Source organism: Oncorhynchus keta, chromosome 22, assembly GCF_023373465.1.
Source record: "Oncorhynchus keta strain PuntledgeMale-10-30-2019 chromosome 22, Oket_V2, whole genome shotgun sequence".
Taxonomy (NCBI): domain Eukaryota; kingdom Metazoa; phylum Chordata; class Actinopteri; order Salmoniformes; family Salmonidae; genus Oncorhynchus; species Oncorhynchus keta.
Genome location: NC_068442.1, coordinates 42,637,058 through 42,663,828, shown reverse-complemented (window position 1 = coordinate 42,663,828; position 26,771 = coordinate 42,637,058). Strand labels below are relative to the sequence as shown.

Sequence of the window (26,771 nt, the reverse complement as noted above, 5' to 3'; positions counted from 1 at the left end):
TCAACTACAATACAGTGCACCATACACCATGAATAGGCCTATTACAGCAGCATTTGAGCAGTAGCCTAGGCTAGCTATTCAACTACAATACAGTGCACCATACACCACGAATAGGCCTATTACAGCAGCATTTGAGCAGTAGCCTTGGCTAGCTATTCAACTACAATACAGTGCACCATACACCACGAATAGGCCTATTACAGCAGCATTTGAGCAGTAGCCTTGGCTCGCTATTCAACTACAATACATTGAGTGCACCATACACCATGCACCATGCTGTATTCAACCGCACCAGTGATACATGCAGTGCAAAACAAAATGAAAAACATGTTTAAGTTTAAATGTTACAACAACCTATAGCTATGTTTTAGTTATTTGGAGTTATTAAATACTCTTTGATTAGGGTCACAGCATATCATAGCAGCAAAGGCTGGACACATCTTATTTATCTCTTCCTTTGTTTTACAGTTTTTCACAATCACTTTGGCACTCATTTCAGAACCTTGATGTCATTTTTCAAAACTCTAGACACAAAACGCACAACCAATGATCAAAATGCATTTTTTTCAAAACTCTAACACTTTTTCCAATTTCTTGGATAGAATACACATAAAGTTAAGATCGTGTGGCAGATGGCCCATTTGCATATTGGCCTACTGATTGGCTATGGCACACTGGTCTGCGTGGACTCGGGTCCTGGACAAGACATATATTGTATTTACTGCAGTGTCTATTATGTGTCCAAACACACGGCCTCTTTTCCACTCTATATATAGAAGGTTCCCAAATTCCTTAGTATACAGTGCCTTGCGAAAGTATTCGGCCCCCTTGAACTTTGCGACCTTTTGCCACATTTCAGGCTTCAAACATAAAGATATAAAACTGTATTTTTTTGTGAAGAATCAACAACAAGTGGGACACAATCATGAAGTGGAACGACATTTATTGGATATTTCAAACTTTTTTAACATATCAAAAACTGAAAAATTGGGCGTGCAAAATTATTCAGCCCCCTTAAGTTAATACTTTGTAGCGCCACCTTTTGCTGCGATTACAGCTGTAAGTCGCTTGGGGTATGTCTATCAGTTTTGCACATCGAGAGACTGAAATTTTTTCCCATTCCTCCTTGCAAAACAGCTCGAGCTCAGTGAGGTTGGATGGAGAGCATTTGTGAACAGCAGTTTTCAGTTCTTTCCACAGATTCTCGATTGGATTCAGGTCTGGACTTTGACTTGGCCATTCTAACACCTGGATATGTTTATTTTTGAACCATTCCATTGTAGATTTTGCTTTATGTTTTGGATCATTGTCTTGTTGGAAGACAAATCTCCGTCCCAGTCTCAGGTCTTTTGCAGACTCCATCAGGTTTTCTTCCAGAATGGTCCTGTATTTGGCTCCATCCATCTTCCCATCAATTTTAACCATCTTCCCTGTCCCTGCTGAAGAAAAGCAGGCACAAACCATGATGCTGCCACCACCATGTTTGACAGTGGGGGTGGTGTGTTCAGGGTGATGAGCTGTGTTGCTTTTACGACAAACATAACGTTTTGCATTGTTGCCAAAAAGTTAAATTTTGGTTTCATCTGACCAGAGCACCTTCTTCCACATGTTTGGTGTGTCTCCCAGGTGGCTTGTGGCAAACTTTAAACAACACTTTTTATGGATATCTTTAAGAAATGGCTTTCTTCTTGCCACTCTTCCATAAAGGCCAGATTTGTGCAATATACGACTGATTGTTGTCCTATGGACAGAGTGTCCCACCTCAGCTGTAGATCTCTGCAGTTCATCCAGAGTGATCATGGGCCTCTTGGCTGCATCTCTGATCAGTCTTCTCCTTGTATGAGCTGAAAGTTTAGAGGGACAGCCAGGTCTTGGTAGATTTGCAGTAGTCTGATACTCCTTCCATTTCAATATTATCGCTTGCACGGTGCTCCTTGGGATGTTTAAAGCTTGGGAAATCTTTTTGTATCCAAATCCGGCTTTAAACTTCTTCACAACAGTATCTCGGACCTGCCTGGTGTGTTCCTTGTTCTTCATGATGCTCTCTGCGCTTTAACGGACCTCTGAGACCATCACAGTGCAGGTGCATTTATACGGAGACTTGATTACACACAGGTGGATTGTATTTATCATCATTAGTCATTTAGGTCAACATTGGATCATTCAGAGATCCTCACTGAACTTCTGGAGAGAGTTTGCTGCACTGAAAGTAAAGGGGCTGAATAATTTTGCACGCTCAATTTTTCAGTTTTTGATTTGTTAAAAAAGTTTGAAATATCCAATAAATGTTGTTCCACTTCATGATTGTGTCCCACTTGTTGTTGATTCTTCACAAAAAAATACAGTTTTATATCTTTATGTTTGAAGCCTGAAATGTGGCAAAAGGTCGCAAAGCTCAAGGGGGCCGAATACTTTCGCAAGGCACTGTATATGTTCCCAAACATTCTATGAATTTATGAAAAGGTGAAAATGACCATATCTAAGTGCCTGCTTGTCAGAAAATGTACAACAACAAAAAATGGTGTCACATTCTTCCTGGGGGTGAATATGAACAGATTTGAATAAGAGTTCATGTTGCTAAAACGCTATCAGTTCCACTCCTCTTCCCTATACACATCTTTAGCATAGAACACCCTCTCTTTTCAGAATAATGGTATTCTATACCATCTATTGCATCTTCCCTGTGCCGCTCTGTCATTGCTCATCCATATATGTATATATTATTATTCAATTCCTTTACTTAGACTTGTGTGTATTAGGTAGTTTTTGTGAAATTGTTAGATATTGCTGCACTGTCAGAACTAGAAGCACAAGCATTTCTCTACACTCGCAATAACATCTGCTAAACATGTGTATGTGACCAATAACATCTGCTAAACATGTGTATGTGACCAATAACATCTGCTAACCACGTGTATGTGACCAATAACATCTGCTAAACATGTGTATGTGACCAATAACATCTGCTAAACATGTGTATGTGACCAATAACATCTGCTAAACATGTGTATGTGACCAATAACATCTGCTAAACATGTGTATGTGACCAATAACATCTGCTAAACATGTGTATGTGACTAATAACATCTGCTAACCATGTGTATGTGACCAATAACATCTGCTAACCATGTGTATGTGACCAATAACATCTGCTAACCATGTGTATGTGACCAATAACATCTGCTAACCATGTGTATGTGACCAATAACATCTGCTAACCATGTGTATGTGACCAATAACATCTGCTAAACATGTGTATGTGACCAATAACATCTGCTAACCATGTGTATGTGACCAATAACATCTGCTAAACATGTGTATGTGACCAATAACATCTGCTAAACATGTGTATGTGACCAATAACATCTGCTAAACATGTGTATGTGACCAATAACATCTGCTAAACATGTGTATGTGACCAATAACATCTGCTAAACATGTGTATGTGACCAATAACATTTCATTTGATTTGATTGGGTCTGCGGGCCGAATAGGACACACAAGGCATAAGTTAAGACACTAAATAACTCCTTGTAAATTTGACACAACAATTGGTTCTATATTCGGAGAGACACTTAACAGATATAAAATGGGTGGAGTTACAGTAGGTATGATGGTGCACTGTTAAGATTCCAATGGACATGAACCCCACGCTACAGTGCATAAGATATAAGGCCTAAGGTGTGCCGCAAGGATCTGTTTCAGTTCCATTCTTTTGTTTATCACAATCACACACAGTGAAGGGAGGGAGAGGTGGAAGGAGGGGGGGGTGCAGCCTAGACAATACAAAACACCAACCACAAAACTCCTGTCCTGATTTGGAGGGGAGGGGAGGGGAGGGGTGAGGGGGTGAGGGGGTGGAGACAAGGAGGGGGGCAACAGAGGATAGGAGGTGAAATTGGAAAGAGTAATGCATCTTTACCTTGTCTTGAGATGAACGAACTAGCTAGCGAGCCACGCAGTTTATATCCAGCTTTTGAGAGACAAAAGAAAAAGGGGGAAAGAAACAAGGGAACAAAAGAGAAGAAAGAAAAAGAGGCAGGATGAATATAGTGTAGCGTTAGGAGAGAAAATGGAGCATTACCTCATCAATTAAGCATGTTCCGTTCCCATAAGGGTGGAACAGGGCCGGGGTCACATTACACAGGCAATCACACACACACACACACACACACACACACACACACACACACACACACACACACACACACACACACACACACACACACACACACACACACACACACACACACACACATACATACATACATACATACAACAGCAAACACCCCCATTCACAAAAGCATACGTGCACACACACACACTCACTCTGTACACAAACATACCCACACAGCCTGTTTACCTCATGGAGATGCTCTCACTGACATCATGTCTTATTCATAAACTCTGGGAATATGAAACAGAAACACACACACACACACCACGGAAACAAACACACCCTTGCCCGTCCCCTTATCCTATAGGTGGGCCTCTTCTCCGAGTCACTGGCAACTCCACCCTCTCCTCTTTAACGAAAACAAACACTCCCCCTCCACACACACACTCACAGGCTCACACACACACGGACACACACTCCTGTCGTCTACCTGTAAGGTATAAGGCCTAAGGTGTGCTCTGTAAAAGCATAAGGAGCGTTCAATGTGACATTGTCTGCGAGGGAGAAAGCTGTGTGTCTCTTTTCTCTCCTAGTCAAAAGTTTGGACATACCTACTCATTCAAGGGTTTATCTTTATTTTGACTATTTTCAACATTGTAGAATACTAGTGAAGACATCAAAAGTATGAAATAACACACATTTTTAAAAATGTGTATTTATTTCACCTTTATTTAACCAGGTATGCTAAATGAGAACATGTCCTCATTTGCAACTGCGACCTGGCCAAGATAAAGCATAGCAATTTGACACATACAACAACACAGAGTTACACATGGAATAAACAAAACATAGTCAATAATACAGTAGAACAAAAGAAAACAAAAAGTCTATATACAGTGAGTGCAAATGAGGTAAGATAAGGGAGTTAGGGCAATAAATAGGCCAAGGTGGTGAAGTAATTACAATATAGCAATTAAACACTGGAATGGTAGGATGTGCAGAAGATGAGGGTGCAAAGGAGCAAGATAAATAAATCAATACAGTATGGAGATGAGGTAGTTGGATGGGCTATTTACAGATGGGCTATGTACAGGTGCAGTGATCTGTGAGCTGCTCTGACAGCTGGTGCTTAAAGCTAGTGAGGGAGATATGAATTTTCAGCTTCAGAGATTTTTGCAGTTTGTTCCAGTCATTGGCAGCAGAGAACTGTAAGGAAAGACGACCAAAGGAGGAATTGGCTTTGGGGGTGACCAGTGAGATATACCTGCTGGAGCGCGAGCTACGAGTGGGTGCTGCTATGGTGACCAGTGAGCTGAGATAAGGTGGGGCTTTACCTAGCAGAGACTTGTAGATTACCTGTAGCCAGTGGGTTTGGCGACGAGTATGAAGCGAGAGCCAACCAACGAGAGCGTACAGGTCGTAATGGTGGGTAGTGTATGGGGCTTTGGTGGCAAACACGGATGGCCCTGTGATAAACTGCAGTTTGTTGAGTAGAGTGTTGGAGGCAATTTTATAGATGACATCACGGAAGTCAAGGATCGGTAGGATGGTCAGTTTTATGAGGGTATGTTTGGCAGCATGAGTGAAGGATGCTTTGTTGCGATATAGGAAAGCAATTCTATATTTAATTTTGGATTGGAGATGCTTAATGTGAGTCTATCCAGACACCTAGGTATTTGTAGTTGTCCACGTATTCTAAGTCAGAGCCGTCCAGAGTAGTGATGCTGGACGGGCGAGCAGGTGCGAGCAGTGATTGGTTGGATAGCATGCATTTAGTTTTACTTGCGTTTAAGAGCAGTTGGAGGCCACGGAAGGAGAGTTGTATGGCATTGAAGCTCGTCTCGAGGTTAGTTAACACAGTGTCCAAAGAGGAGCCAGAGGTATACAGAATGGTGTCGTCTGCGTAGAGGTCCTTCTGTAGCTCAGTTGGTAGAGCATGGCGCTTGTAACGCCAGGGTAGTGGGTTCGATCCCTGGGACCACCCATATGTAGAATGTATGCACACATGACTGTAAGTCGCTTTGGATAAAAGCGTCTGCTAAATGGCATATATTATATTATTATATTAGGTGTATCAGATAATCACCAGCAGCAAGAGCAACATCATTGATGTATACAGAGAAGAGAGTCGGCCCGAGGACTGAACCCTGTGGGACACCCCAAAGAGACTGGCAGAGGTCCGGACAACAGTCCCTCACATTTGACACACTGAACTCTATCAGAGAAGTAGTTGGTAAACCAGGCGAGGGAATCTTTTGAGAAACCAAGGGCGTCAAGTCTGCCAATAAGAATGTGGTGATTGACAGAGTCTAAAACCTTGGCAAGGTCGATGAATACGGCTGCACAGTAATGTCTTTTATGGATGGCGGATATGATGTCGTTTAGGACCTTGAGCGTGGCTGAGGTGCACCCATGACCAGCTCTGAAACCAGATTGCATGTATGGTGGGATTCGAAATGGTCGGTAATCTGTTTGTTAACTTGGCTTTCGAAGACCTTAGAAAGACAGGTTTGGATAGATATAGGTCTGTAGCAGTTTGGATCTAGAGTGTCTCCCCCTTTGAAGAGGGGGATGACCGCGGCAGCGTTCCAATCTTTGGGAATCTCAGACGATAGGAAAGAGAGGTTGAACAGGCTAGTAATAGGGGCTGCAACAATTTCGGCAGAAAATTTTAGAAAGAGAGGGTCCAGATTGTCTAGCCTGGCTGATTTGTAGGGGTTCAGATTTTGCAGCTCTTTCAGAACATCAGCTATCTGGATTTGGGTAAAGGAGAAATGGTGGGTGCTTTGGCGGGTTTCTGTGGAGGGTGCCGGGCAGTTGACCGGGGTAGGGGTAGCTAGGTGGAAAGCATGGCCAGCCGTAGAGAAATGCTTATTGATATTCTCAATTATAGTGGATTTATCAGTGGTGACAGTGTTTCCTAGCGTCAGTGCTTTGGGCACCTGGGAGGAGGTGCTCTTATTCTCCATGGACTTTACAGCGTCCCAGAACTGTTTTGAGTTAGTTCTACAGAATGCAAATTTCTTTTTGAAAAAGCTAGCCTTAACTTTCCTAACTGCCTGTGTATAGTTGTTCCTAACTTCCCTGAAAAGTTGCATATCACGGGGGCTTTGTGCTGGTCAAGAGCAGACAGGTCTGGAGTGAACCACGGTCTATATCAATTCCTAGTTCTAAATTTTTTGAATGGGGCATGCTTATTTAAGATGGTGAGGAAGGCACTTTTAAAGAATAGCCAGGCATCATCTACTGACAGGATGAGGTCAATGACATTCCAGGATACCCCGGCCAGGTCGATTAGAAAGGCCTGCTCGCAGAAGTGTTTTAGGGAGCGTTTGACAGTGATGAGGGGTGGTCGTTTGGTCGCAGACCCATTACGGATGCAGGCAATGAGGCAGTGATCGCTGAGATCTTGATTGAAAACAGCAGAGGTGTATTTGGAGGGTGAGTTAGTTAGGATGACATCTATGAGGGTGTCCGTGTTTACGGATCTGGAGTTGTACCTGGTAGGTTCATTGATAATTTGTGTGAGATTGAGGGCATCAAGCTTGGATTGTAGGATGGCCGGGGTGTTAAGCATGTCCCAGTTTAGGTCACCTAGTAGCACGAGCTCAGAAGATAGATGGGGGGCAATCAGTTCACATATGGTGTCGAGGGTACAGCTGGGGGCAGAGGGAGGTCTATAGCAAGAGGCAACAGTGAGAGACTTGTTTCTGGAAAGGTGAATTTTTAGAAGTAGAAGCTTGAATTGTTTGGGTACAGACATAGATAGTAATACAGAATTCTGCAGGCTATCTTTGCAGTAGATTGCAACACCGGCCCCTTTGGCAGGTCTATCTTGGCAGAAAATGTTATAGTGAACAATGGAGATTTCATGGTTTTTGGTGGTTTTCCTAAGCCAGGATTCAGACACGGCTAAGACATCCGGGTTGGCAGAGTGTGCTTAAGCAGTGAGTAAAACAAATTTAGGAAGTAGGCTTCTAATGTTAACATGCATGAAACCAAGGCTTTTACGGTTACAGAAGTCAACAAATGAGAGCACCTGGGAAGTGGGAGTGGAGCGAGGCACTGCAGGACCTGGATTAACCTCTACATCACCAGAGGAACAAAGGAGAAGTAGGATAAGAGTACGTCTAAAGACTATAAGAACTGGACGTCTAGCACGTTCGGAACAGAGAGTAAAAGGAGCAGGATTCTGGGCACGATAGCATAGATTCAAGGCATAGCGTAGAGACAAAGGTAAGGTAGGATGTGAGTACATTGGAGGTAAACCTAGGCATTGAGTAATGATGAGAGAGATATAATCTCTAGAGACATTTAAACCAGGTAATGTCATTACATATGTAGGAGGTGGAACTACATGGTTGGTCAAGGCATATTGAGCAGGGCTAGAGACTCTACAGTGAAATAAGACAGTAATCACTAACCAGGACAGTAATGAATGAGGCATATTGATATTAGAGAGAGGCATGCGTAACCAAGTGAACATATTGGTCCAGTGAGTGATTGGGCTGACTGGGAATAAGGCGATTCAGACAGTTAGCAGGCCGATGCTAACATGCTAACAGTTAGTAGGACGGGGCTAAACAAGCTAGCAGTTAGCAGACCGGGGCTGGCAAGCTAGCATTTAGCAGACCGGCTAGCAATTTATCCTTTGGGGGTAAGTCCGCGATGGGGGTAAGTCTGTTTTTGCCACTTCGTACAGTGACGTCGATAGACCAATCGTGGAGTTAGTAGGGTTCCAAGTAGCTCTAGGTAGCTAGCAGGCCTAGCAGGTTAGCAGAATGTGCCTTCAGCGGGCGTTGCGCCTGAGGGGCCTGTTAGAATCCTCGGGCAGATTATGTAGGTATTCCAGTCGTAGAGGATCAGTGGGGTTCCGTGCCCCGTACCGGCAGTAGAAGGGGTCCAGATATTGTAGCCCAGGAGTGAGCAGGGTGATGGGTCTAGCATGGGCTAGCCCCAGGCTAGTTGGTGCTAGCTCCGGGATGGAAACGTTAGCCAGGAGTAGTCAACCCGGGTTGCGGTTAGCTGGCTGTGATGATCCAGATGAAAAGTTTCAGAGTTTATGGTAGGAATCCAGGGATATGGAGAGAAAAATAGGTCCGGTATGCTCTGGTTTGAAACGCGTTGTACGAACTGGCGAGAGCTTTCCGAGCTAAAGGTTAGCTGATGACCGCTTGCAGTGGTTAGCTGACCAATAGCTGGTAGCTAGTTAGCTAGCTAGCTTCAGTTGAGGTATTCCAGTTTGGAGGTAAATAGAAATACGTTAGGAAAAAAAAAAAAGAGATCCACACCACATTGGGTGAGGCGGGTTGCAGGGGAGTATTTTGAAGTTGAGGTTCAGGAAAAATATTAAAAAGAACGCGAAGAAAAATATATAAATCAAATCAAATCAAATCAAATCAAATTTTATTTGTCACATACACATGGTTAGCAGATGTTAAATGCGAGTGTAGCGAAATGCTTGTGCTTCTAGTTCCGACAATGCAGTGATAACCAACAAGTAATCTAACTAACAATTCCAAAACTACTGTCTTATACACAGTGTAAGGGGATAAGGAATATGTACATAAGGATATATGAATGAGTGATGGTACAGAGCAGCATACAGTAGATGGTATCGAGTACAGTATATACATATGAGATGAGTGTGTAGACAAAGTAAACAAAGTGGCATAGTTAAAGTGGCTAGTGATACATGTGTTACATAAGGATGCAGTCGATGATGTAGAGTACAGTATATACATATGCATATGAGATGAATAATGTAGGGTAAGTAACATTATATAAGGTAGCATTGTTTAAAGTGGCTAGTGATATATTTACATAATTCCCATCAATTCCCATTATTAAAATGGCTGGAGTTGGGTCAGTGTCAATGACAGTGTGTTGGCAGCAGCCACTCACACTGTTAGTGGTGGCTGTTTAACAGTCTGATGGCCTTGAGATAGAAGCTGTTTTTCAGTCTCTCGGTCCCAGCTTTGATGCACCTGTACTGACCTCGCCTACTGGATGATAGCGGGGTGAACAGGCAGTGGTTCGGTGGTTGATGTCCTTGATGATCTTTATGGCCTTCCTGTAACAACGGGTGGTGTAGGTGTCCTGGAGGGCAGGTAGTTTGCCCCGGTGATGCGTTGTGCAGTCCTCACTACCCTCTGGAGAGCCTTACGGTTGAGGGCGGAGCAGTTGCCGTACCAGGCGGTGATACAGCCCGCCAGGATGCTCTCGATTGTGCATCTGTAGAAGTTTGTGAGTGCTTTTGGTGACAAGCCGAATTTCTTCAGCCTCCTGAGGTTGAATAGGCGCTGCTGCGCCTTCTTCACGACGCTGTCAGTGTGAGTGGACCAATTCAGTTTGTCTGTGATGTGTACGCCGAGGAACTTAAAACTAGCTACCCTCTCCACTACTGTTCCATCGATGTGGATAGGGGGTGTTCCCTCTGCTGTTTCCTGAAGTCCACAATCATCTCCTTAGTTTTGTTGACGTTGAGTGTGAGGTTATTTTCCTGACACCACACTCCGAGGGCCCTCACCTCCTCCCTGTAGGCCGTCTCGTCGTTGTTGGTAATCAAGCCTACCACTGTTGTGTCGTCCGCAAACTTGATGATTGAGTTGGAGGCGTGCGTGGCCACGCAGTCGTGGGTGAACAGGGAGTACAGGAGAGGGCTCAGAACGCACCCTTGTGGGGCCCCGTGTTGAGGATCAGCGGGGAGGAGATGTTGTTGCCTACCCTCACCACCTGGGGGCGGCCCGTCAGGAAGTCCAGTACCCAGTTGCACAGGGCGGGGTCGAGACCCAGGGTCTCGAGCTTGATGACGAGCTTGGAGGGTACTATGGTGTTGAATGCCGAGCTGTAGTCGATGAACAGCATTCTCACATAGGTATTCCTCTTGTCCAGGTGGGTTAGGGCAGTGTGCAGTGTGGTTGAGATTGCATCGTCTGTGGACCTATTTGGGCGGTAAGCAAATTGGAGTGGGTCTAGGGTGTCAGGTAGGGTGGAGGTGATATGGTCCTTGACTAGTCTCTCAAAGCACTTCATGATGACGGAAGTGAGTGCTACGGGGCGGTAGTCGTTTAGCTCAGTTACCTTAGCTTTCTTGGGAACAGGAACAATGGTGGCCCTCTCTCTATATACACATGGGACGAGACAAGACAAAGACGTCTGACTGCTAAGCCATCTTGGATTCAGGAATGGAATCATGTATTACATGGAATCATGTATTAAAACAAAAAAGTGTGAAACAAATCAAAATATATTTTATATTTTAAATTCTTCAAAGTAGTCACCCTTTGCCTTGATGACGGCTTTGCACACTCTTGGCATTCTCTCAATCAGCTTCATGAGGTAGTCACCTAGAATGCATTTCAATTAACAGGTGCGTCTTGTTAAAAGTTCATTTGTGGAATTTCTTTCCTTCTTAAAATGTGTTTGAGCAAATCAGTTGTGTTGTGACAAGGTAGGGGTGGTATACAGAAGATAGCCCTATTTGCTAAAAGATCAAGTCAATTTTATGGCAAAAACAGCTCAAATAAGCAAAGAGAAATGACAGTCCATCATTACTTGAAGCATGAAGGTTAGTTATTGCGGAAAATTACAAGAATTTTAAAAGTTTCTTCAAATGCAGTCGCAAAAACCATGAAGCGCTATGATGAAACTGGCTCTCATGAGGACCGCTACAGGAAAGGAAGACCCAGAGTTAACTCTGCTGCAGAGGATAAGTTCATTGGAGTTTACTGCACCTCAGAAATTGGAGACCAAATAAATTATTCACACAGATCTCTAAATCAACTGTTTCTGAGGAGACTGGTTGAATCAGGCCTCCATGGTCGAACTTCTACAAAGAAACCACTACTAACAGACACCAATAAGAAGAAGAGACTTGATTGGGCTAAGAAACACGAGCAATGGAAATTAGACCGGTGGAAATCTGTACTTTGGTCTAACGATTTTTGGTTCCAACCGCCATGTCTTTGTGACACGCAGAGTAGGTGAACGGATGATCTCTGCATTTGTAGTTCCCACTGTGAAGCTTGGAGGAAGTGGTGTGATGGTGCTTTGCTGGTGACACTGTCTGTGATTTATTTAGAATTCAAGGCACACTGAACTAGCATGGCTACCACTGCATTTTACAGTGATATGCCATCCCATCTGTTTTGCGCATAGTGGGACTATAATTTGATTTTCAACATGACAATGACCCAACTCACCTCCAGGCTGTCTAAGGGCTATTTCACCAAGAAGTAGAGTGACGGAGTGCTGCATCAGATGTACTGGCCTCCACAATCACCTGCCCTCAACCCAAATGAGACGGTTTGGGATGAGTTGGACCGCAGAGTGAAGAAACAAGCAGCCAACAAGTGCTCAGCATATGTGGGAAATCCGTCAAGACTGTTGGAAGCTGGTTTGGAGAATTCCAAGAGTGTGAAAAGCTGTCATCAAGGCAAAGGGTGGCTACTTTGAAGAATCTCAAATATAAAATAGATTTAGATTTAATTAACACTTTTTTTGGTTACTACATGATTCCATATTTGTTATTTCATAGTTTTTAATGTCTTCACTATTATGTAGAAAATAGTAAAAATAAAGAAAAACACTGGAATGAGTAGGTGTGTCCAAACTTTTGACTGGTACTGTGTATATGAATATATATACATATATATATACATATATATATATATATACTGTGTACACCGAACCAATATATATATATATTATTCATATATATTTTCATATATATATATACTGTATTTACACTGAACCAAAATATAAACGCAACATGTAAAGTGTCCCTTGTTTCATGAGCTGAAATAAAAGATCCCAGAAATATATATATATATATATATTAAATGTTCCAGATGCACAAACAGCTTATTTCTCTCAAATGTTGTGTACAAGGTGTGGCATGTCAAGAAGCTGATTAAACAGCATGATCATTACACAGGTGCACCTTGTGCTGGGCACAATAAAAGGCCACTTTAAAATGTGCAGTTTTGTCACAACACAATGCCACAGATGTCTCAACTTTTGAGGGAGCGTGCAGTTGGCATGCTGACTGCAGGAACACCCACCAGAGCTGTTGCCAGATAATTTAATGTTAATTTATCTACCATAAGCTGCCTCTGTCATTTTAGAGAATTTGGCAGTACGTCCAACTGGCTTCACAACCGCAGAGCACGTGTAGTATGGTGTTGTGTGGGCGAGCGGTTTGCTGACGTTGTGAACAGAGTGCCGCAAGCTACGGACAACGAACACAATTGAATGCAAGCTGAAAATGTCCCAGTTCTTCCTTGGCCTGCATATTCACCAGACATGATAGCCATTGAGCATGTTTGGGATGCTCTGGATCCAGTTCCTGACAATATCCAGCAACTTCGCACCGCCATTTAAGAGTGAAACAACATTCCACTGGTCACAATCAACAGCCTGATCAACTCTATGCGTACGAGATGTGTCGCGCTGCATGAGACAAATGGTGGTCACACCAAATAATGACTGGTTATCTGATCCACACCCCTACCTGTTTTTTTAAGGTATCTGTGACCATCTATATTCCCAGTCATCTGAAATGCATAGATTAGGGAATAATCTCTCTCCACTGGCTTCCAGTTGAAGCTCGCATCTGCTACAAGACCATGGTGCTTGCCTACGGAGCTGTGAGGGGAACGGCACCTCAGTACCTCCAGGCTCTGATCAGGCCCTACACCCAAACAAGGGCACTGCGTTCATCCACCTCTGGCCTGCTCGCCTCCCTACCACTGAGGAAGTACAGTTCCCGCTCAGCCCAGTCAAAACTGTTCGCTGCTCTGGCCCCCCAATGGTGGAACAAACCCCCTCACGACGCCAGGACAGCGGAGTCAATCACCACCTTCCGGAGACACCTGAAACCCCACCTCTTTAAGGAATACCTAGGATAGGATAAGTAATCCTTCTCACCCCCCTTTAAGATTTAGATGCACTATTGTAAAGTGACTATTCTACTGGATGTCATAAGGTGAATGCACCAATTTGTAAGTCGCTCTGGATAAGAGCGTCTGCTAAATGACTTAAATGTAATGTAAATGTAAAATATTTTTATCTTTTTAAATGTATATTTTAGTTCAGTATAAATAAGAAGGGGAGCAGAGAGTGGAAAAGGTGAGAAGATACAGGGAGACATAAAGGAACAGTGTGTGTCTGTTACAGAGTGAAGCCACTGAAGCACCGGAGGAGGACCCTGAGGGATTTACAGCCCACCAGCCTAAGGCATTGCAGAATGACACACACACATACAAACACACGCATGTGACGAACATTGACACACTAAGGGGTATATACACACACACACACACATACACATCCTGTCATACATATGTACAGGATATAGGGTGTGGAACACACACATACGCCTCTTGGACTATTCCTGCGGGCGCCCTATGTCGCCCCCCCCCCCATGGTTTTCAATGTGTTAGCATTAATGCCATTGTTAACCCCATCATTGTTAACCCCATCATTGTTAATCCCATCAAGACAGATGGCCTTTGTAAAAAAGTATATGACATCGGAAGGTTTTTCTGACCATCCCAGGCATTCTGAAAAATGTGACCACGTGAGATAGAAATGCACAGAAAGACAGACAGGGAAGACTCAGGACGCACACGATTCTCACCCTCACATACACAATCCTGCATTTTTACCAGCACGCAAACAACCCTGCATTCTCACTCTTGACACACACGTTCCCACACACACTCTCCTGTCAGTCCACTTCCTCCCCAAACATACTATATGTCTCTAGCAGAGAAGAAAAGCTTTGTTCAGTCACAGTGCTAAGAGTAGGGAGGGTATCAGGGACAGGGTAAGCGTGTGTTACAGGAGTGTTGGCACCAGTCGGGTAGAGTGTTGGCAGTTTACAGCAGTACGTACCAGTTTCCACTTCGTGCCAGCTGCTGGCCTGGCTGCCGCTGCCCGGGGAGCGCCCTTGACCTGGATAGTAGGACTCTTCTCCTGGACTGTCCACCTCGTCCTCCATACACTTGATCCTCTTGGCAGAGCTGGACGGACACACACACATGGACAGATGGACACACACACACACACACACACACACACACACACACACACACACACACACACACACACACACACACACACACACACACACACACACACACACACACACACACACACACACACAGAGACCAGGGTTAATGTCTGATAGTTAAATTATGTTTTAAGTGCTATACAAAGAACAATCTACAGAAATGTATCTGTCATTTTCAATTTTCAGAAATCCTATATTCAGTTTGATGCAAACTTGCTGTCTAGTCTCCTGGAACCAGTCAAACACTGAAGCTGTCCCCCCAGTCACACACTGAAGCTGTCCCCCAGTCAAACACTGAAGCTGTCCCCCAGTCACACACTGAAGCTGTCCCCCAGTCACACACTGAAGCTGTCCCCCAGTCACACACTGAAGCTGTCCCCCCAGTCACACACTGAAGCTGTCCCCCCAGTCACACACTGAAGCTGACCCCCCCAGTCACACACTGAAGCTGACCCCCAGTCAAACACTGAAGCTGCCCCCCAGTCACACACTGAAGCTGCCCCCCCCCAGTCACACACTGAAGCTGACCCCAGTCAAACACTGAAGCTGCCCCCCAGCCACACACTGAAGCTGCCCCCCAGTCACACGCTGAAGCTGACCCCCAGTCAAGCACTGAAGCTGCCCCCCAGTCACACACTGAAGCTGACCCCAGTCAAACACTGAAGCTGCCCCCAGTCACACACTGAAGCTGTGCCCCCAGTCAAACACTGAAACTGTCCCCCAGTCAAACACGGAAGCTGCCCCCAGTCACACACTGAAGCTGCCCCCCAGTCAAACACTGAAGCTGCCCCCCCCAGTCACACACTGAAGCTGTCCCCCAGTCAAACACTGAAGCTGTCCCCCAGTCACACACTGAAGCTGCCCCCCAGTCAAACACTGAAGCTGCCCCCCAGTCAAACACTGAAGCTGCCCCCCAGTCAAACACTGAAGCTGCCCCCAGTCACACACTGAAGCTGACCCCAGTCAAACACTGAAGCTGCCCCCCAGCCACACACTGAAGCTGCCCCCCCCAGTCACACGCTGAAGCTGACCCCCAGTCAAGCACTGAAGCTGCCCCCCAGTCACACACTGAAGCTGACCCCCAGTCAAACACTGAAGCTGCCCCCCCAGTCACACACTGAAGCTGTGCCCCCAGTCAAACACTGAAACTGTCCCCCAGTCAAACACGGAAGCTGCCCCCCAGTCACACACTGAAGCTGCCCCCAGTCAAACACTGAAGCTGCCCCCCAGTCACACACTGAAGCTGTCCCCCAGTCAAACACTGAAGCTGTCCCCCAGTCACACACTGAAGCTGCCCCCCAGTCAAACACTGAAGCTGCCCCCCCCAGTCAAACACTGAAGCTGTCCCCCAGTCAAACACTGAAGCTGCCCCCCCCCCAGTCAAACACTGAAGCTGTCCCCTCATTCAAACACTGAAGCTGTCCCCCAAGCCACACACTGAAGCTCTCCCCCCAGTCAAAGACAGACTGTGGTTTGGTGCTGGTGTGTGTACAGTATATCTGTCTCTGTTAGTGAGGCTAAGAGTAGGTCCCAAATGGCACCCCAATTCCCATTATAGTGCACTACTTTTGACCAGGGCCAATACGGGCTCTGGTTAGAAGTAGTGCACTATATAGGTAGTAACAGTGTTCCACTTGGGATGCACCCTTAGACCAGTGAGTTATTTCCCTTGCCGTTGGTTCTGACATTTATTTGTGAATGTGATGTCTGCTGGTGAGCTTTCCTGGTAATCACGTAATTAGGGCCGACCGTGTCCACACACTGCCTCCTTGTTCAGACCTGTTTGCTTTGACAGGAAGGAAGGCTGACTGGAGAGAGGGGTGGGCTGGTGGTGTATGTGAGCTTACACACAGACTTGGATATGTGGAGACGTACACACGCACAAATGTGTGTATGGGTACACATGCTCTTGCACACACACACATACTAGACGGTGTCAGAGGAAGGCCTATAAAATTGTCAGACTCCAGTCTCCCAAATCATAGACTGTTCTCTCTGCTACTTCACGGAAAGCGGTACCGGAGCGCCAAGTCTAGAACCAAAAGGCTCCATGACACAGCTTCTACCCCCAAGTCATAAGACTGCTGAACAATTCATCAAATGGCCACACGGACTATTTACATTGTTTTTACACTGCTGCTACTCGCTGTTTATTATCTATGCATAGTCACTTTACAAATGACCTCAACTAACCTGTACCCCCGCACATTGACTCAGTACCAGTACCCCCTGTATATAGCCTCGCTATTATGTCATTTTCTTGTGTTACTTTTTGATTCAATTACATTTTTTACTTTAGTCTAGTTAGTAAATATTTTCTTAACTCTATTTCTTGAACAGCATTGTTGGTTAAAGGGCTTATAAGTAAGCATTTCACGTTAAGGTCTACACCTGTTATATTTGGCTATGTGACAAATAACATTTGATTTGATTTGATATGCAAACACATGCGTATTTAACATGCGCAAGTTTAACCATAGCACAGAATATGTGTGTGTGCAGAAGTCGGATCTTAATACGACCCATTCCGTCGCAGAAGGAAAATAATTTAAATAGATATTTAATGTATAATTCGCCAGGGAGCAGCTGGATGCGGTGTTTGTAGGCTATACAATGCAGTGCCATCCCGAGGGGGCTATGGTTTGGGGAAGGCTCTGCAAACCTTCCCACCTCATACCATCCAGTATTCTCAGGGCTTCCTAGAACATTGTGAACTAGTGCAGTGGTCTGAGCAGAACGTCAGGCTCCAAGCATCACAACTTCTGGCCCAGTACTGGAAAATCATTTTGTATGAAACCGATGTTGTTGTCCTGGCTTATTGTTTTATTTGTTTCCTGTTTATCCATCAGTGTCTGGTCATTTCCTATCAACATCAGTGTCTGGTCATTTCCTATCAACATCAGTGTCTGGTCATTTCCTATCAACATCAGTGTCTGGTCATTTCCTATCAACATCAGGGGGGAAATAATCCTGGACTGTCCATATTTTAAATGTGTAACTACATCAAGTCAATCAGGGTATCAAAATATTTGTGTCAAAAGGGCATAGGCCGGAATCAAACCAACGCCGAACCCACGCCGACATGCTAGGACTGTATGTGCTCTAACTAACCGCGAGATTGAACCCACTTATGAGTTAAGGATACACTTCTAGCCCAGTGGAGGCCGATATCTGTCTTGTCTTATTGAGCTACAGTGGGGAGAACAAGTATTTGATACACTGCTGATTTTGCAGGTTATAATACTTACAAAGCATGTAGAGGTCTGTAATTTGTATCATAGTTACACTTCAACTGTGAGAGACGGGATATAAAACAAAAATCCAGAAAATCACACTGTATGATTTTTAAGTAATTAATTTGCATTTTATTGCATGACATAAGTATTTGATCACCTACCAACCAGTAAGAATTCCGGCTCTCACAGACCTGTTAGTTTTTCTTTAATGCACAAAAGTACATATGCACAAATACACACTGTGGGGTGACTAGGGTTTTACTATGGGAATGAGCGAGTGTGTGCGTGCATATGTAGGTGTACGTGCCTGTCTCTGTGTGTGCCTCTCTCTTTCTGTGTGTGTGTGTGTTAATATATGTGTGTATGTGTGTGTGTTTGTGGGGGGTGTGTGTGTGTGAGTGTGTGTGTGTGTGTGTGTTTATATGTTTATTTTATTTATTTATTTATTTTACCTTTAGGCAAGTCAGTTAAGAACACATTCTTATTTTCAATGACGGCCTGGGAACAGTGGGTTAACTGTCTGTTCAGGGGCAGAACGACAGATTTGTACCTTGTCAGCGGGGGTTTGAACTCGCAACCTTCCGGTTACTAGTCCAACGCTCTAACCACTAGGCTACGCTGCCGCCCCATATGTGTGTGTGTTTATATGTGTGTTTGTATATGTGTGCGTGTGTGTTTATGTGTGTGTGTGTGTGTGTGTGTGTGTGTGTGTGTGTGTGTGTGTGTGTGTGTGTGTGTGTGTGTGTGTGTGTGTGTGTGTGTGTGTGTGTGTGTGTGTGTGTGTGTGTGTCTGTGTGTACCTGCTGGAGGAGGTGCTGGGTAAGGGTCGCCTCATTGCCCCAGGGCTCATGCTGTAGTAGGAGGAGCTGTCCAGGTCGGCCAGCGAGAAGTTAGGACCCGTCCCAGCTGCGATTGGGGCTAGAGAGAGAGAAAGAGAGAGGAGGGAGAGAGAGAGAGAGAGAGGGGGGAGAGCGGGGAGAGAGAGGAGGAGAGAGAGAGAGAGAGAGAGAGAGAGAGAGAGAGAGAGAGAGAGAGAGAGAGAGAGAGAGAGAGAGAGAGAGAGAGAGAGAGAGAGAGAGGGAGAGAGAGGGGGGAGAGAACAAGGAGAGAGAACAAGAACATTAGGTGTTACCATTTATTAAACTACCACAGTGTACATCTCAATAAGTGGCCCTCCTCTCCATGTCTCCTCTCCTCTCTACTTTCACCTGCAGAGGAGAGGAGACAAGAGGAGAGGAGATAAGATGAGAGGAGACAAGAGGAGAGGAGAACAGAGGAGAGGAAATAAGAGGAAAGGAGACAACAGGAGAGGAAAGGAGACAAGAGGAGAGGAAAGGAGATAAGAGGAGAGGAGACAAGAGGAGAGGAGATAAGAGGGAATGGAGAGTCACTTTAGATGCACCCGGTGTCTGACTTAAAAGGTTTCCCTTCCCGCTACCTGCTTGCTTGCGTGTGTGTGTGTGTGTGTGTGTGTGTGTGTGTGTGTGTGTGTGTGTGTGTGTGTGTGTGTGTGTGTGTGTGTGTGTGTGTGTGTTGTAGGTCACCGTGGGACTAGCTGGCACCTTTTGTCATCCAGTCCATAAAGGCAGTTGGTGCCTCTTTATATTCACGGTGACGGGAACCACTATTTTTGATGAGGACAGCGCAAACGTGATGCGGAGGAGAGGAGGAAGAGGAGGAGAAGGATGAGGAAGAGGTCAGAGGAGAGTCACTGCTGCAGACCAAATGGAGGAGAGGACAACAGGAGGAGGAAGAGGTCAGAGGAGAGTGACTGCTGCAGACCAAATGGAGGAGAGGATGAGAGGAGGAGGAAGAGGTAAGAGAGTCACTGCTGCCGACCAAATTGAGGAGAGGAGGAGGAAGAGGTCAGAGAGTCACTGCTGCAGAACAAATGGAGGAGAGTACAAGAGGAGGAGGAAGAGGTAAGAGAGTCACTGCTGCAGACCAAATGGAGGAGAGGACGAGAGGAGGAGGAAGAGGTAAGAGAGTCACTGCTGCAGACCAAATGGAGGAGAGGACGAGAGGAGGAGGATGAGGTCAGAGAGTCACTGCTGCAGACCAAATGGAGGAGAGGACGAGAGGAGGAGGAAGAGGTCAGAGAGTCACTGCTGCAGACCAAATGGAGGAGAGGACGAGAGGAGGAGGATGAGGTCAGAGAGTCACTGCTGCAGACCAAATGGAGGAGAGGACGAGAGGAGGAGGATGAGGTCAGAGAGTCACTGCTGCAGACCAAATGGAGGAGAGGACGAGAGGAGGAGGAAGGGGTCAGAGAGTCACTGCTGCAGACCAAATGGAGGAGAGGATGAGAGGAGGAGGAAAAGGTCAGAGAGTCACCGCTGCAGAACAAATGGAGGAGAGGATGAGAGGAGGAGGAAGAGGTCAGAGGAGAGTCACTGCTGCAGACCAAATGGAGGAGAGGACGAGAGGAGGAGGATGAGGTCAGAGAGTCACTGCTGCAGACCAAATGGAGGAGAGGAGGAGGAAGAGGTCAGAGAGTCACTGCTGCAGAACAAATGGAGGAGAGTACAAGAGGAGGAGGAAGAGGTAAGAGAGTCACTGCTGCAGACCAAATGGAGGAGAGGACGAGAGGAGGAGGAAGAGGTCAGAGAGTCACTGCTGCAGACCAAATGGAGGAGAGGACGAGAGGAGGAGGATGAGGTCAGAGAGTCACTGCTGCAGACCAAATGGAGGAGAGGACGAGAGGAGGAGGATGAGGTCAGAGAGTCACTGCTGCAGACCAAATGGAGGAGAGGACGAGAGGAGGAGGAAGGGGTCAGAGAGTCACTGCTGCAGACCAAATGGAGGAGAGGATGAGAGGAGGAGGAAAAGGTCAGAGAGTCACCGCTGCAGAACAAATGGAGGAGAGGATGAGAGGAGGAGGAAGAGGTCAGAGGAGAGTCACTGCTGCAGACCAAATGGGGGAGAGGACGAGAGGAGGAGGAAGAGGTCAGAGAGTCACTGCTGCAGACCAAATGGAGGAGAGGACGAGAGGAGGAGGAAGAGGTCAGAGGAGAGTCACTGCTGCAGACCAAATGGAGGAGAGGATGAGAGGAGGAGGAAGAGGTCAGAGGAGAGTCACTGCTGCAGACCAAATGGAGGAGAGGACGAGAGGAGGAGGAAGAGGTCAGAGAGTCACCGCAGCAGACCAAATGGAGGAGAGGACGAGAGGAGGAGGAAGAGGTCAGAGGAGAGTCACTGCTGCAGACCAAATGGAGGAGAGGACAACAGGAGGAGGAAGAGGTCAGAGAGTCACTGCTGCAGACCAAATGGAGGAGAGGACGAGAGGAGGAGGAAGAGGTCAGAGAGTCACTGCTGCAGACCAAATGGAGGAGAGGACGAGAGGAGGAGGATGAGGTCAGAGAGTCACTGCTGCAGACCAAATGGAGGAGAGGACGAGAGGAGGAGGAAGAGGTCAGAGAGTCACTGCTGCAGACCAAATGGAGGAGAGGACGAGAGGAGGAGGATGAGGTCAGAGAGTCACTGCTGCAGACCAAATGGAGGAGAGGACGAGAGGAGTAGGAAGAGGTCAGAGAGTCACTGCTGCAGACCAAATGGAGGAGAGGACGAGAGGAGGAGGAAGAGGTCAGAGAGTCACTGCTGCAGACCAAATGGAGGAGAGGACGAGAGGAGGAGGAAGAGGTCAGAGAGTCACTGCTGCAGACCAAATGGAGGAGAGGACGAGAGGAGGAGGAAGAGGTCATAGGAGAGTCACTGCTGCAAACCAAATGGAGGAGAGGATGAGAGGAGGAGGATGAGGTCAGAGAGTCACTGCTGCAAACCAAATGGAGGAGAGGACGAGAGGAGGAGGATGAGGTCAGAGAGTCACTGCTGCAGACCAAATGGAGGAGAGGACGAGAGGAGGAGGAAGAGGTCATAGGAGAGTCACTGCTGCAAACCAAATGGAGGAGAGGATGAGAGGAGGAGGAAGAGGTCAGAGAGTCACTGCTGCAGACCAAATGGAGGAGAGGACGAGAGGAGGAGGAAGAGGTAAGAGAGTCACTGCTGCAGACCAAATGGAGTAGAGGACGAGAGGAGGAGGAAGAGGTAAGAGAGTCACTGCTGCAGACCAAATGGAGGAGAGGACGAGAGGAGGAGGAAGAGGTAAGAGAGTCACTGCTGCAGACCAAATGGAGTAGAGGACGAGAGGAGGAGGAAGAGGTAAGAGAGTCACTGCTGCAGACCAAATGGAGGAGAGGACGAGAGGAGGAGGAAGAGGTAAGAGAGTCACTGCTGCAGACCAAATGGAGGAGAGGACGAGAGGAGGAGGAGGAAGAGGTCAGAGAGTCACTGCTGCATAACAAATGGAGGAGAGGACGAGAGGAGGAGGAAAAGGTCAGAGAGTCACTGCTGCAGAACAAATGGAGGAGAGGACGAGAGGAGGAGGAGGAAGAGGTAAGAGAGTCACTGCTGCAGAACAAATGGAGGAGAGGACGAGAGGAGTAGGAAAATGTCTGAGAGTCACTACTGCAGAACAAATGGAGGTGAGGATGAGAGGAGGAGGAAGAGGTAAGAGGAGAGTCACTGCTGCAGACCAAATGGAGGAGAGGACAACAGGAGGAGGAAGAGGTCAGAGAGTCACTGCTGCAGACCAAATGGAGGAGAGGACGAGAGGAGGAGGAAGAGGTCAGAGAGTCACTGCTGCAGACCAAATGGAGGAGAGGACGAGAGGAGGAGGATGAGGTCAGAGAGTCACTGCTGCAGACCAAATGGAGGAGAGGACGAGAGGAGGAGGAAGAGGTCAGAGAGTCACTGCTGCAGACCAAATGGAGGAGAGGACGAGAGGAGGAGGATGAGGTCAGAGAGTCACTGCTGCAGACCAAATGGAGGAGAGGACGAGAGGAGGAGGAAGAGGTCAGAGAGTCACTGCTGCAGACCAAATGGAGGAGAGGACGAGAGGAGGAGGAAGAGGTCAGAGAGTCACTGCTGCAGACCAAATGGAGGAGAGGACGAGAGGAGGAGGAAGAGGTCAGAGAGTCACTGCTGCAGACCAAATGGAGGAGAGGACGAGAGGAGGAGGAAGAGGTCATAGGAGAGTCACTGCTGCAAACCAAATGGAGGAGAGGATGAGAGGAGGAGGATGAGGTCAGAGAGTCACTGCTGCAAACCAAATGGAGGAGAGGACGAGAGGAGGAGGATGAGGTCAGAGAGTCACTGCTGCAGACCAAATGGAGGAGAGGACGAGAGGAGGAGGAAGAGGTCATAGGAGAGTCACTGCTGCAAACCAAATGGAGGAGAGGATGAGAGGAGGAGGAAGAGGTCAGAGAGTCACTGCTGCAGACCAAATGGAGGAGAGGACGAGAGGAGGAGGAAGAGGTAAGAGAGTCACTGCTGCAGACCAAATGGAGTAGAGGACGAGAGGAGGAGGAAGAGGTAAGAGAGTCACTGCTGCAGACCAAATGGAGGAGAGGACGAGAGGAGGAGGAAGAGGTAAGAGAGTCACTGCTGCAGACCAAATGGAGTAGAGGACGAGAGGAGGAGGAAGAGGTAAGAGAGTCACTGCTGCAGACCAAATGGAGGAGAGGACGAGAGGAGGAGGAAGAGGTAAGAGAGTCACTGCTGCAGACCAAATGGAGGAGAGGACGAGAGGAGGAGGAGGAAGAGGTCAGAGAGTCACTGCTGCATAACAAATGGAGGAGAGGACGAGAGGAGGAGGAAAAGGTCAGAGAGTCACTGCTGCAGAACAAATGGAGGAGAGGACGAGAGGAGGAGGAGGAAGAGGTAAGAGAGTCACTGCTGCAGAACAAATGGAGGAGAGGACGAGAGGAGTAGGAAAATGTCTGAGAGTCACTACTGCAGAACAAATGGAGGTGAGGATGAGAGGAGGAGGAAGAGGTAAGAGAGTCACTGCTGCAGACCAAATGGAGGAGAGGATGAGAGGAGGAGGAAGAGGTAATAGAGTCACTGCTGCAGAACAAATGGAGGAGAGGATGAGAGGAGGAGGAAGAGGTAATAGAGTCACTGCTGCAGAACAAATGGAGGAGAGGACGAGAGGAGGAGGAAGAGGTAAGAGAGTCACTGCTGCAGACCAAATGGAGGAGAGGACGAGAGGAGGAGGAAGAGGTAAGAGAGTCACTGCTGCAGACCAAATGGAGGAGAAGACGAGACGAGGAGGAAGAGGTCAGAGGAGAGTCACTGCTGCAGACCAAATGGAGGAGAGGATGAGAGGAGGAGGAAGAGGTAAGAGGAGAGTCACTGCTGCAAACCAAATGGAGGAGAGGATGAGAGGAGGAGGAAGAGGTCAGAGAGTCACTGCTGCAGACCAAATGGAGGAGAGGACGAGAGGAGGAGGAAGAGGTAAGAGAGTCACTGCTGCAGACCAAATGGAGGAGAGGACGAGAGGAGGAGGAAGAGGTAAGAGAGTCACTGCTGCAGACCAAATGGAGGAGAGGACGAGAGGAGGAGGAAGGGGTCAGAGAGTCACCGCAGCAGAACAAATGGAGGAGAGGACGAGAGGAGGAGGAGGAAGAGGTAAGAGAGTCACTGCTGCAGACCAAATGGAGGAGAGGACGAGAGGAGGAGGATGAGGTAAGAGAGTCACTGCTGCAGACCAAATGGGGGAGAGGACGAGAGGATGAGAGGAGGAGGCTGCTGTGACAGACACAGTAATGGTGTTCCTAATTAACATTGGGAGAGGACATTGCTACTGGGAGAGAAAGGGAGAGAAAGAAAGAGGGATGGAGGAATGGAGTGAGACAGAAAAGGAGAGGGAGGAGAGAGCGCAATAGCGCACGCATCATCACAACGCGGCACCCACCTCTCCCGATAACTGCCCCAAAAAAAATATATTAAACACTGTTCCGCGTAGTCGAGTTACCCCGGAAGACTCAACCCCCCCCCCCCAAAAAGAGAGCCAGTATAATTTCTAAGCCATCTCTCTTTTTTCCCTCTTTCAATCCCCCTCTACACCCTCCCTCCTCTCCTCCCTCCTCTCCTCCCTCTTCCTAATCCAAAGTGGCTGAGTGTTATTTACGACGCAGGCAGAAAAGCAGTGGGTACATTTGCATGGCTAATAGGGTAAGTCATTTGTGAGAGAGCTAACCTGGACACCGGGCTGCAGTAACTCAGCCTATAGCTCTGGTCTGGAGAGAGGGATAAAGAGATAAAGGGAAGGTGGGAGGGGATGGATAGAGAGAAGGAGAGAGAGAGGGATAAAGAGATGAAGGGAAGGTGGGAGGGGATGGAGAGAGAGAAGGAGAGAGAGAGGGTTATAGAAGGAAAGATTAGCGGGATGGAGGGAGGAAAGAGATGGAGACAAGAGAGGGACAGCGGGAGATAAGAAGGTACAAAGAGAAAAGAGAGAGAAAGAGGGGTAGAATGAGAGGGGGATACAGAGCAGGATAGAGAGAAGCGGGGCCTAAATTGGGAGCCCTTCCGTTGTACAGGTGAGATGGAGGGATCTACGGGATAGAGAGGGGGAAGAATAGAGGGAGAGGTAGGGAGGGGGAAGTGACCAGCACTGCAGTCTGTCTGACTGGAATGGAAATCAATCATATAGGTCATCTGCAGTCTCTACCTCTTAAGGGCTTTATCAAGTGCTTTTTGCCTGGACGATTCCAAATGAAGCCTGTAGCTATCAGGCCAATATTGATCCTTCTTTCTCCTCCCATCCCTCTGTCATTTTCTCTTTCTCTCTGACAGAGCCTTCATCTCTCTCTCTCTGATGGAGCCCTTCTCTCTTTCTCCCTCCCTCACTATCCGTCAAACTACATTGCAGTGCCTTGCTGGTGCAGAGAAAGTGCATTGTCTCAATCTACATCCACATCTCTCTCTCTCTCTCTCTCTCTCTCTCTCTCTCTCTCTCTCTCTCTCTCTCTCTCTCTCAGTGAAGAACAAACACCATTGTAAATACAACCCATATCATATTTATGTTTATTCATTTTCATTTTTGTACTTAAACTATTTGCACATCGTTACAAGACTGTATATAGACATAATATGACATTTGAAATGTCTCTATTGCTTTGGAACTGTTGTGATTTTAATGTTAACTGTTCATTTTTATTGTTCATTTCACTTTTGTTTATCACTTGCTTTGGGAATGTTAACATATGTTTCAAATGCCAATAAAGCCCCTGGAATTGAATTGGATTGAATTGGAGAGAGAAGACGCCTGACAGGACTTGAGTTTTTCTGCTTGATCAGCACTGCTGTATTTCTCTCCCTGCAGACCTGCTCCTGGACTTCACTCACTCACACACACACACACACACACACACACACACACACACACACACACACACACACACACACACACACACACACACACACACACACACACACACACACACACACACACACACACACACACACACACACACACACACTCACTCACTCACACACA

General features: G+C 46.8%; 1 protein-coding gene across 1 annotated transcript in view; it reads right to left on the bottom strand.

Moving 5' to 3' along the window:
* The window catches only part of LOC127910650 (nuclear factor 1 A-type-like), a 118,639-nt gene that overhangs the window by 72,080 nt on the left and 19,788 nt on the right, over positions 1–26,771 (bottom strand). Inside the window, exons 3-5 of the mRNA XM_052475282.1 lie at positions 19,231–19,348; positions 15,017–15,144; positions 3,923–3,973 (exon numbers count right to left, since the gene is read on the bottom strand). Of these exons, the coding sequence (XP_052331242.1) occupies positions 3,923–3,973; positions 15,017–15,144; positions 19,231–19,280 (229 nt within the window). The 5' untranslated portion in view covers positions 19,281–19,348. The remainder of the gene's footprint in view (positions 1–3,922; positions 3,974–15,016; positions 15,145–19,230; positions 19,349–26,771) is intronic.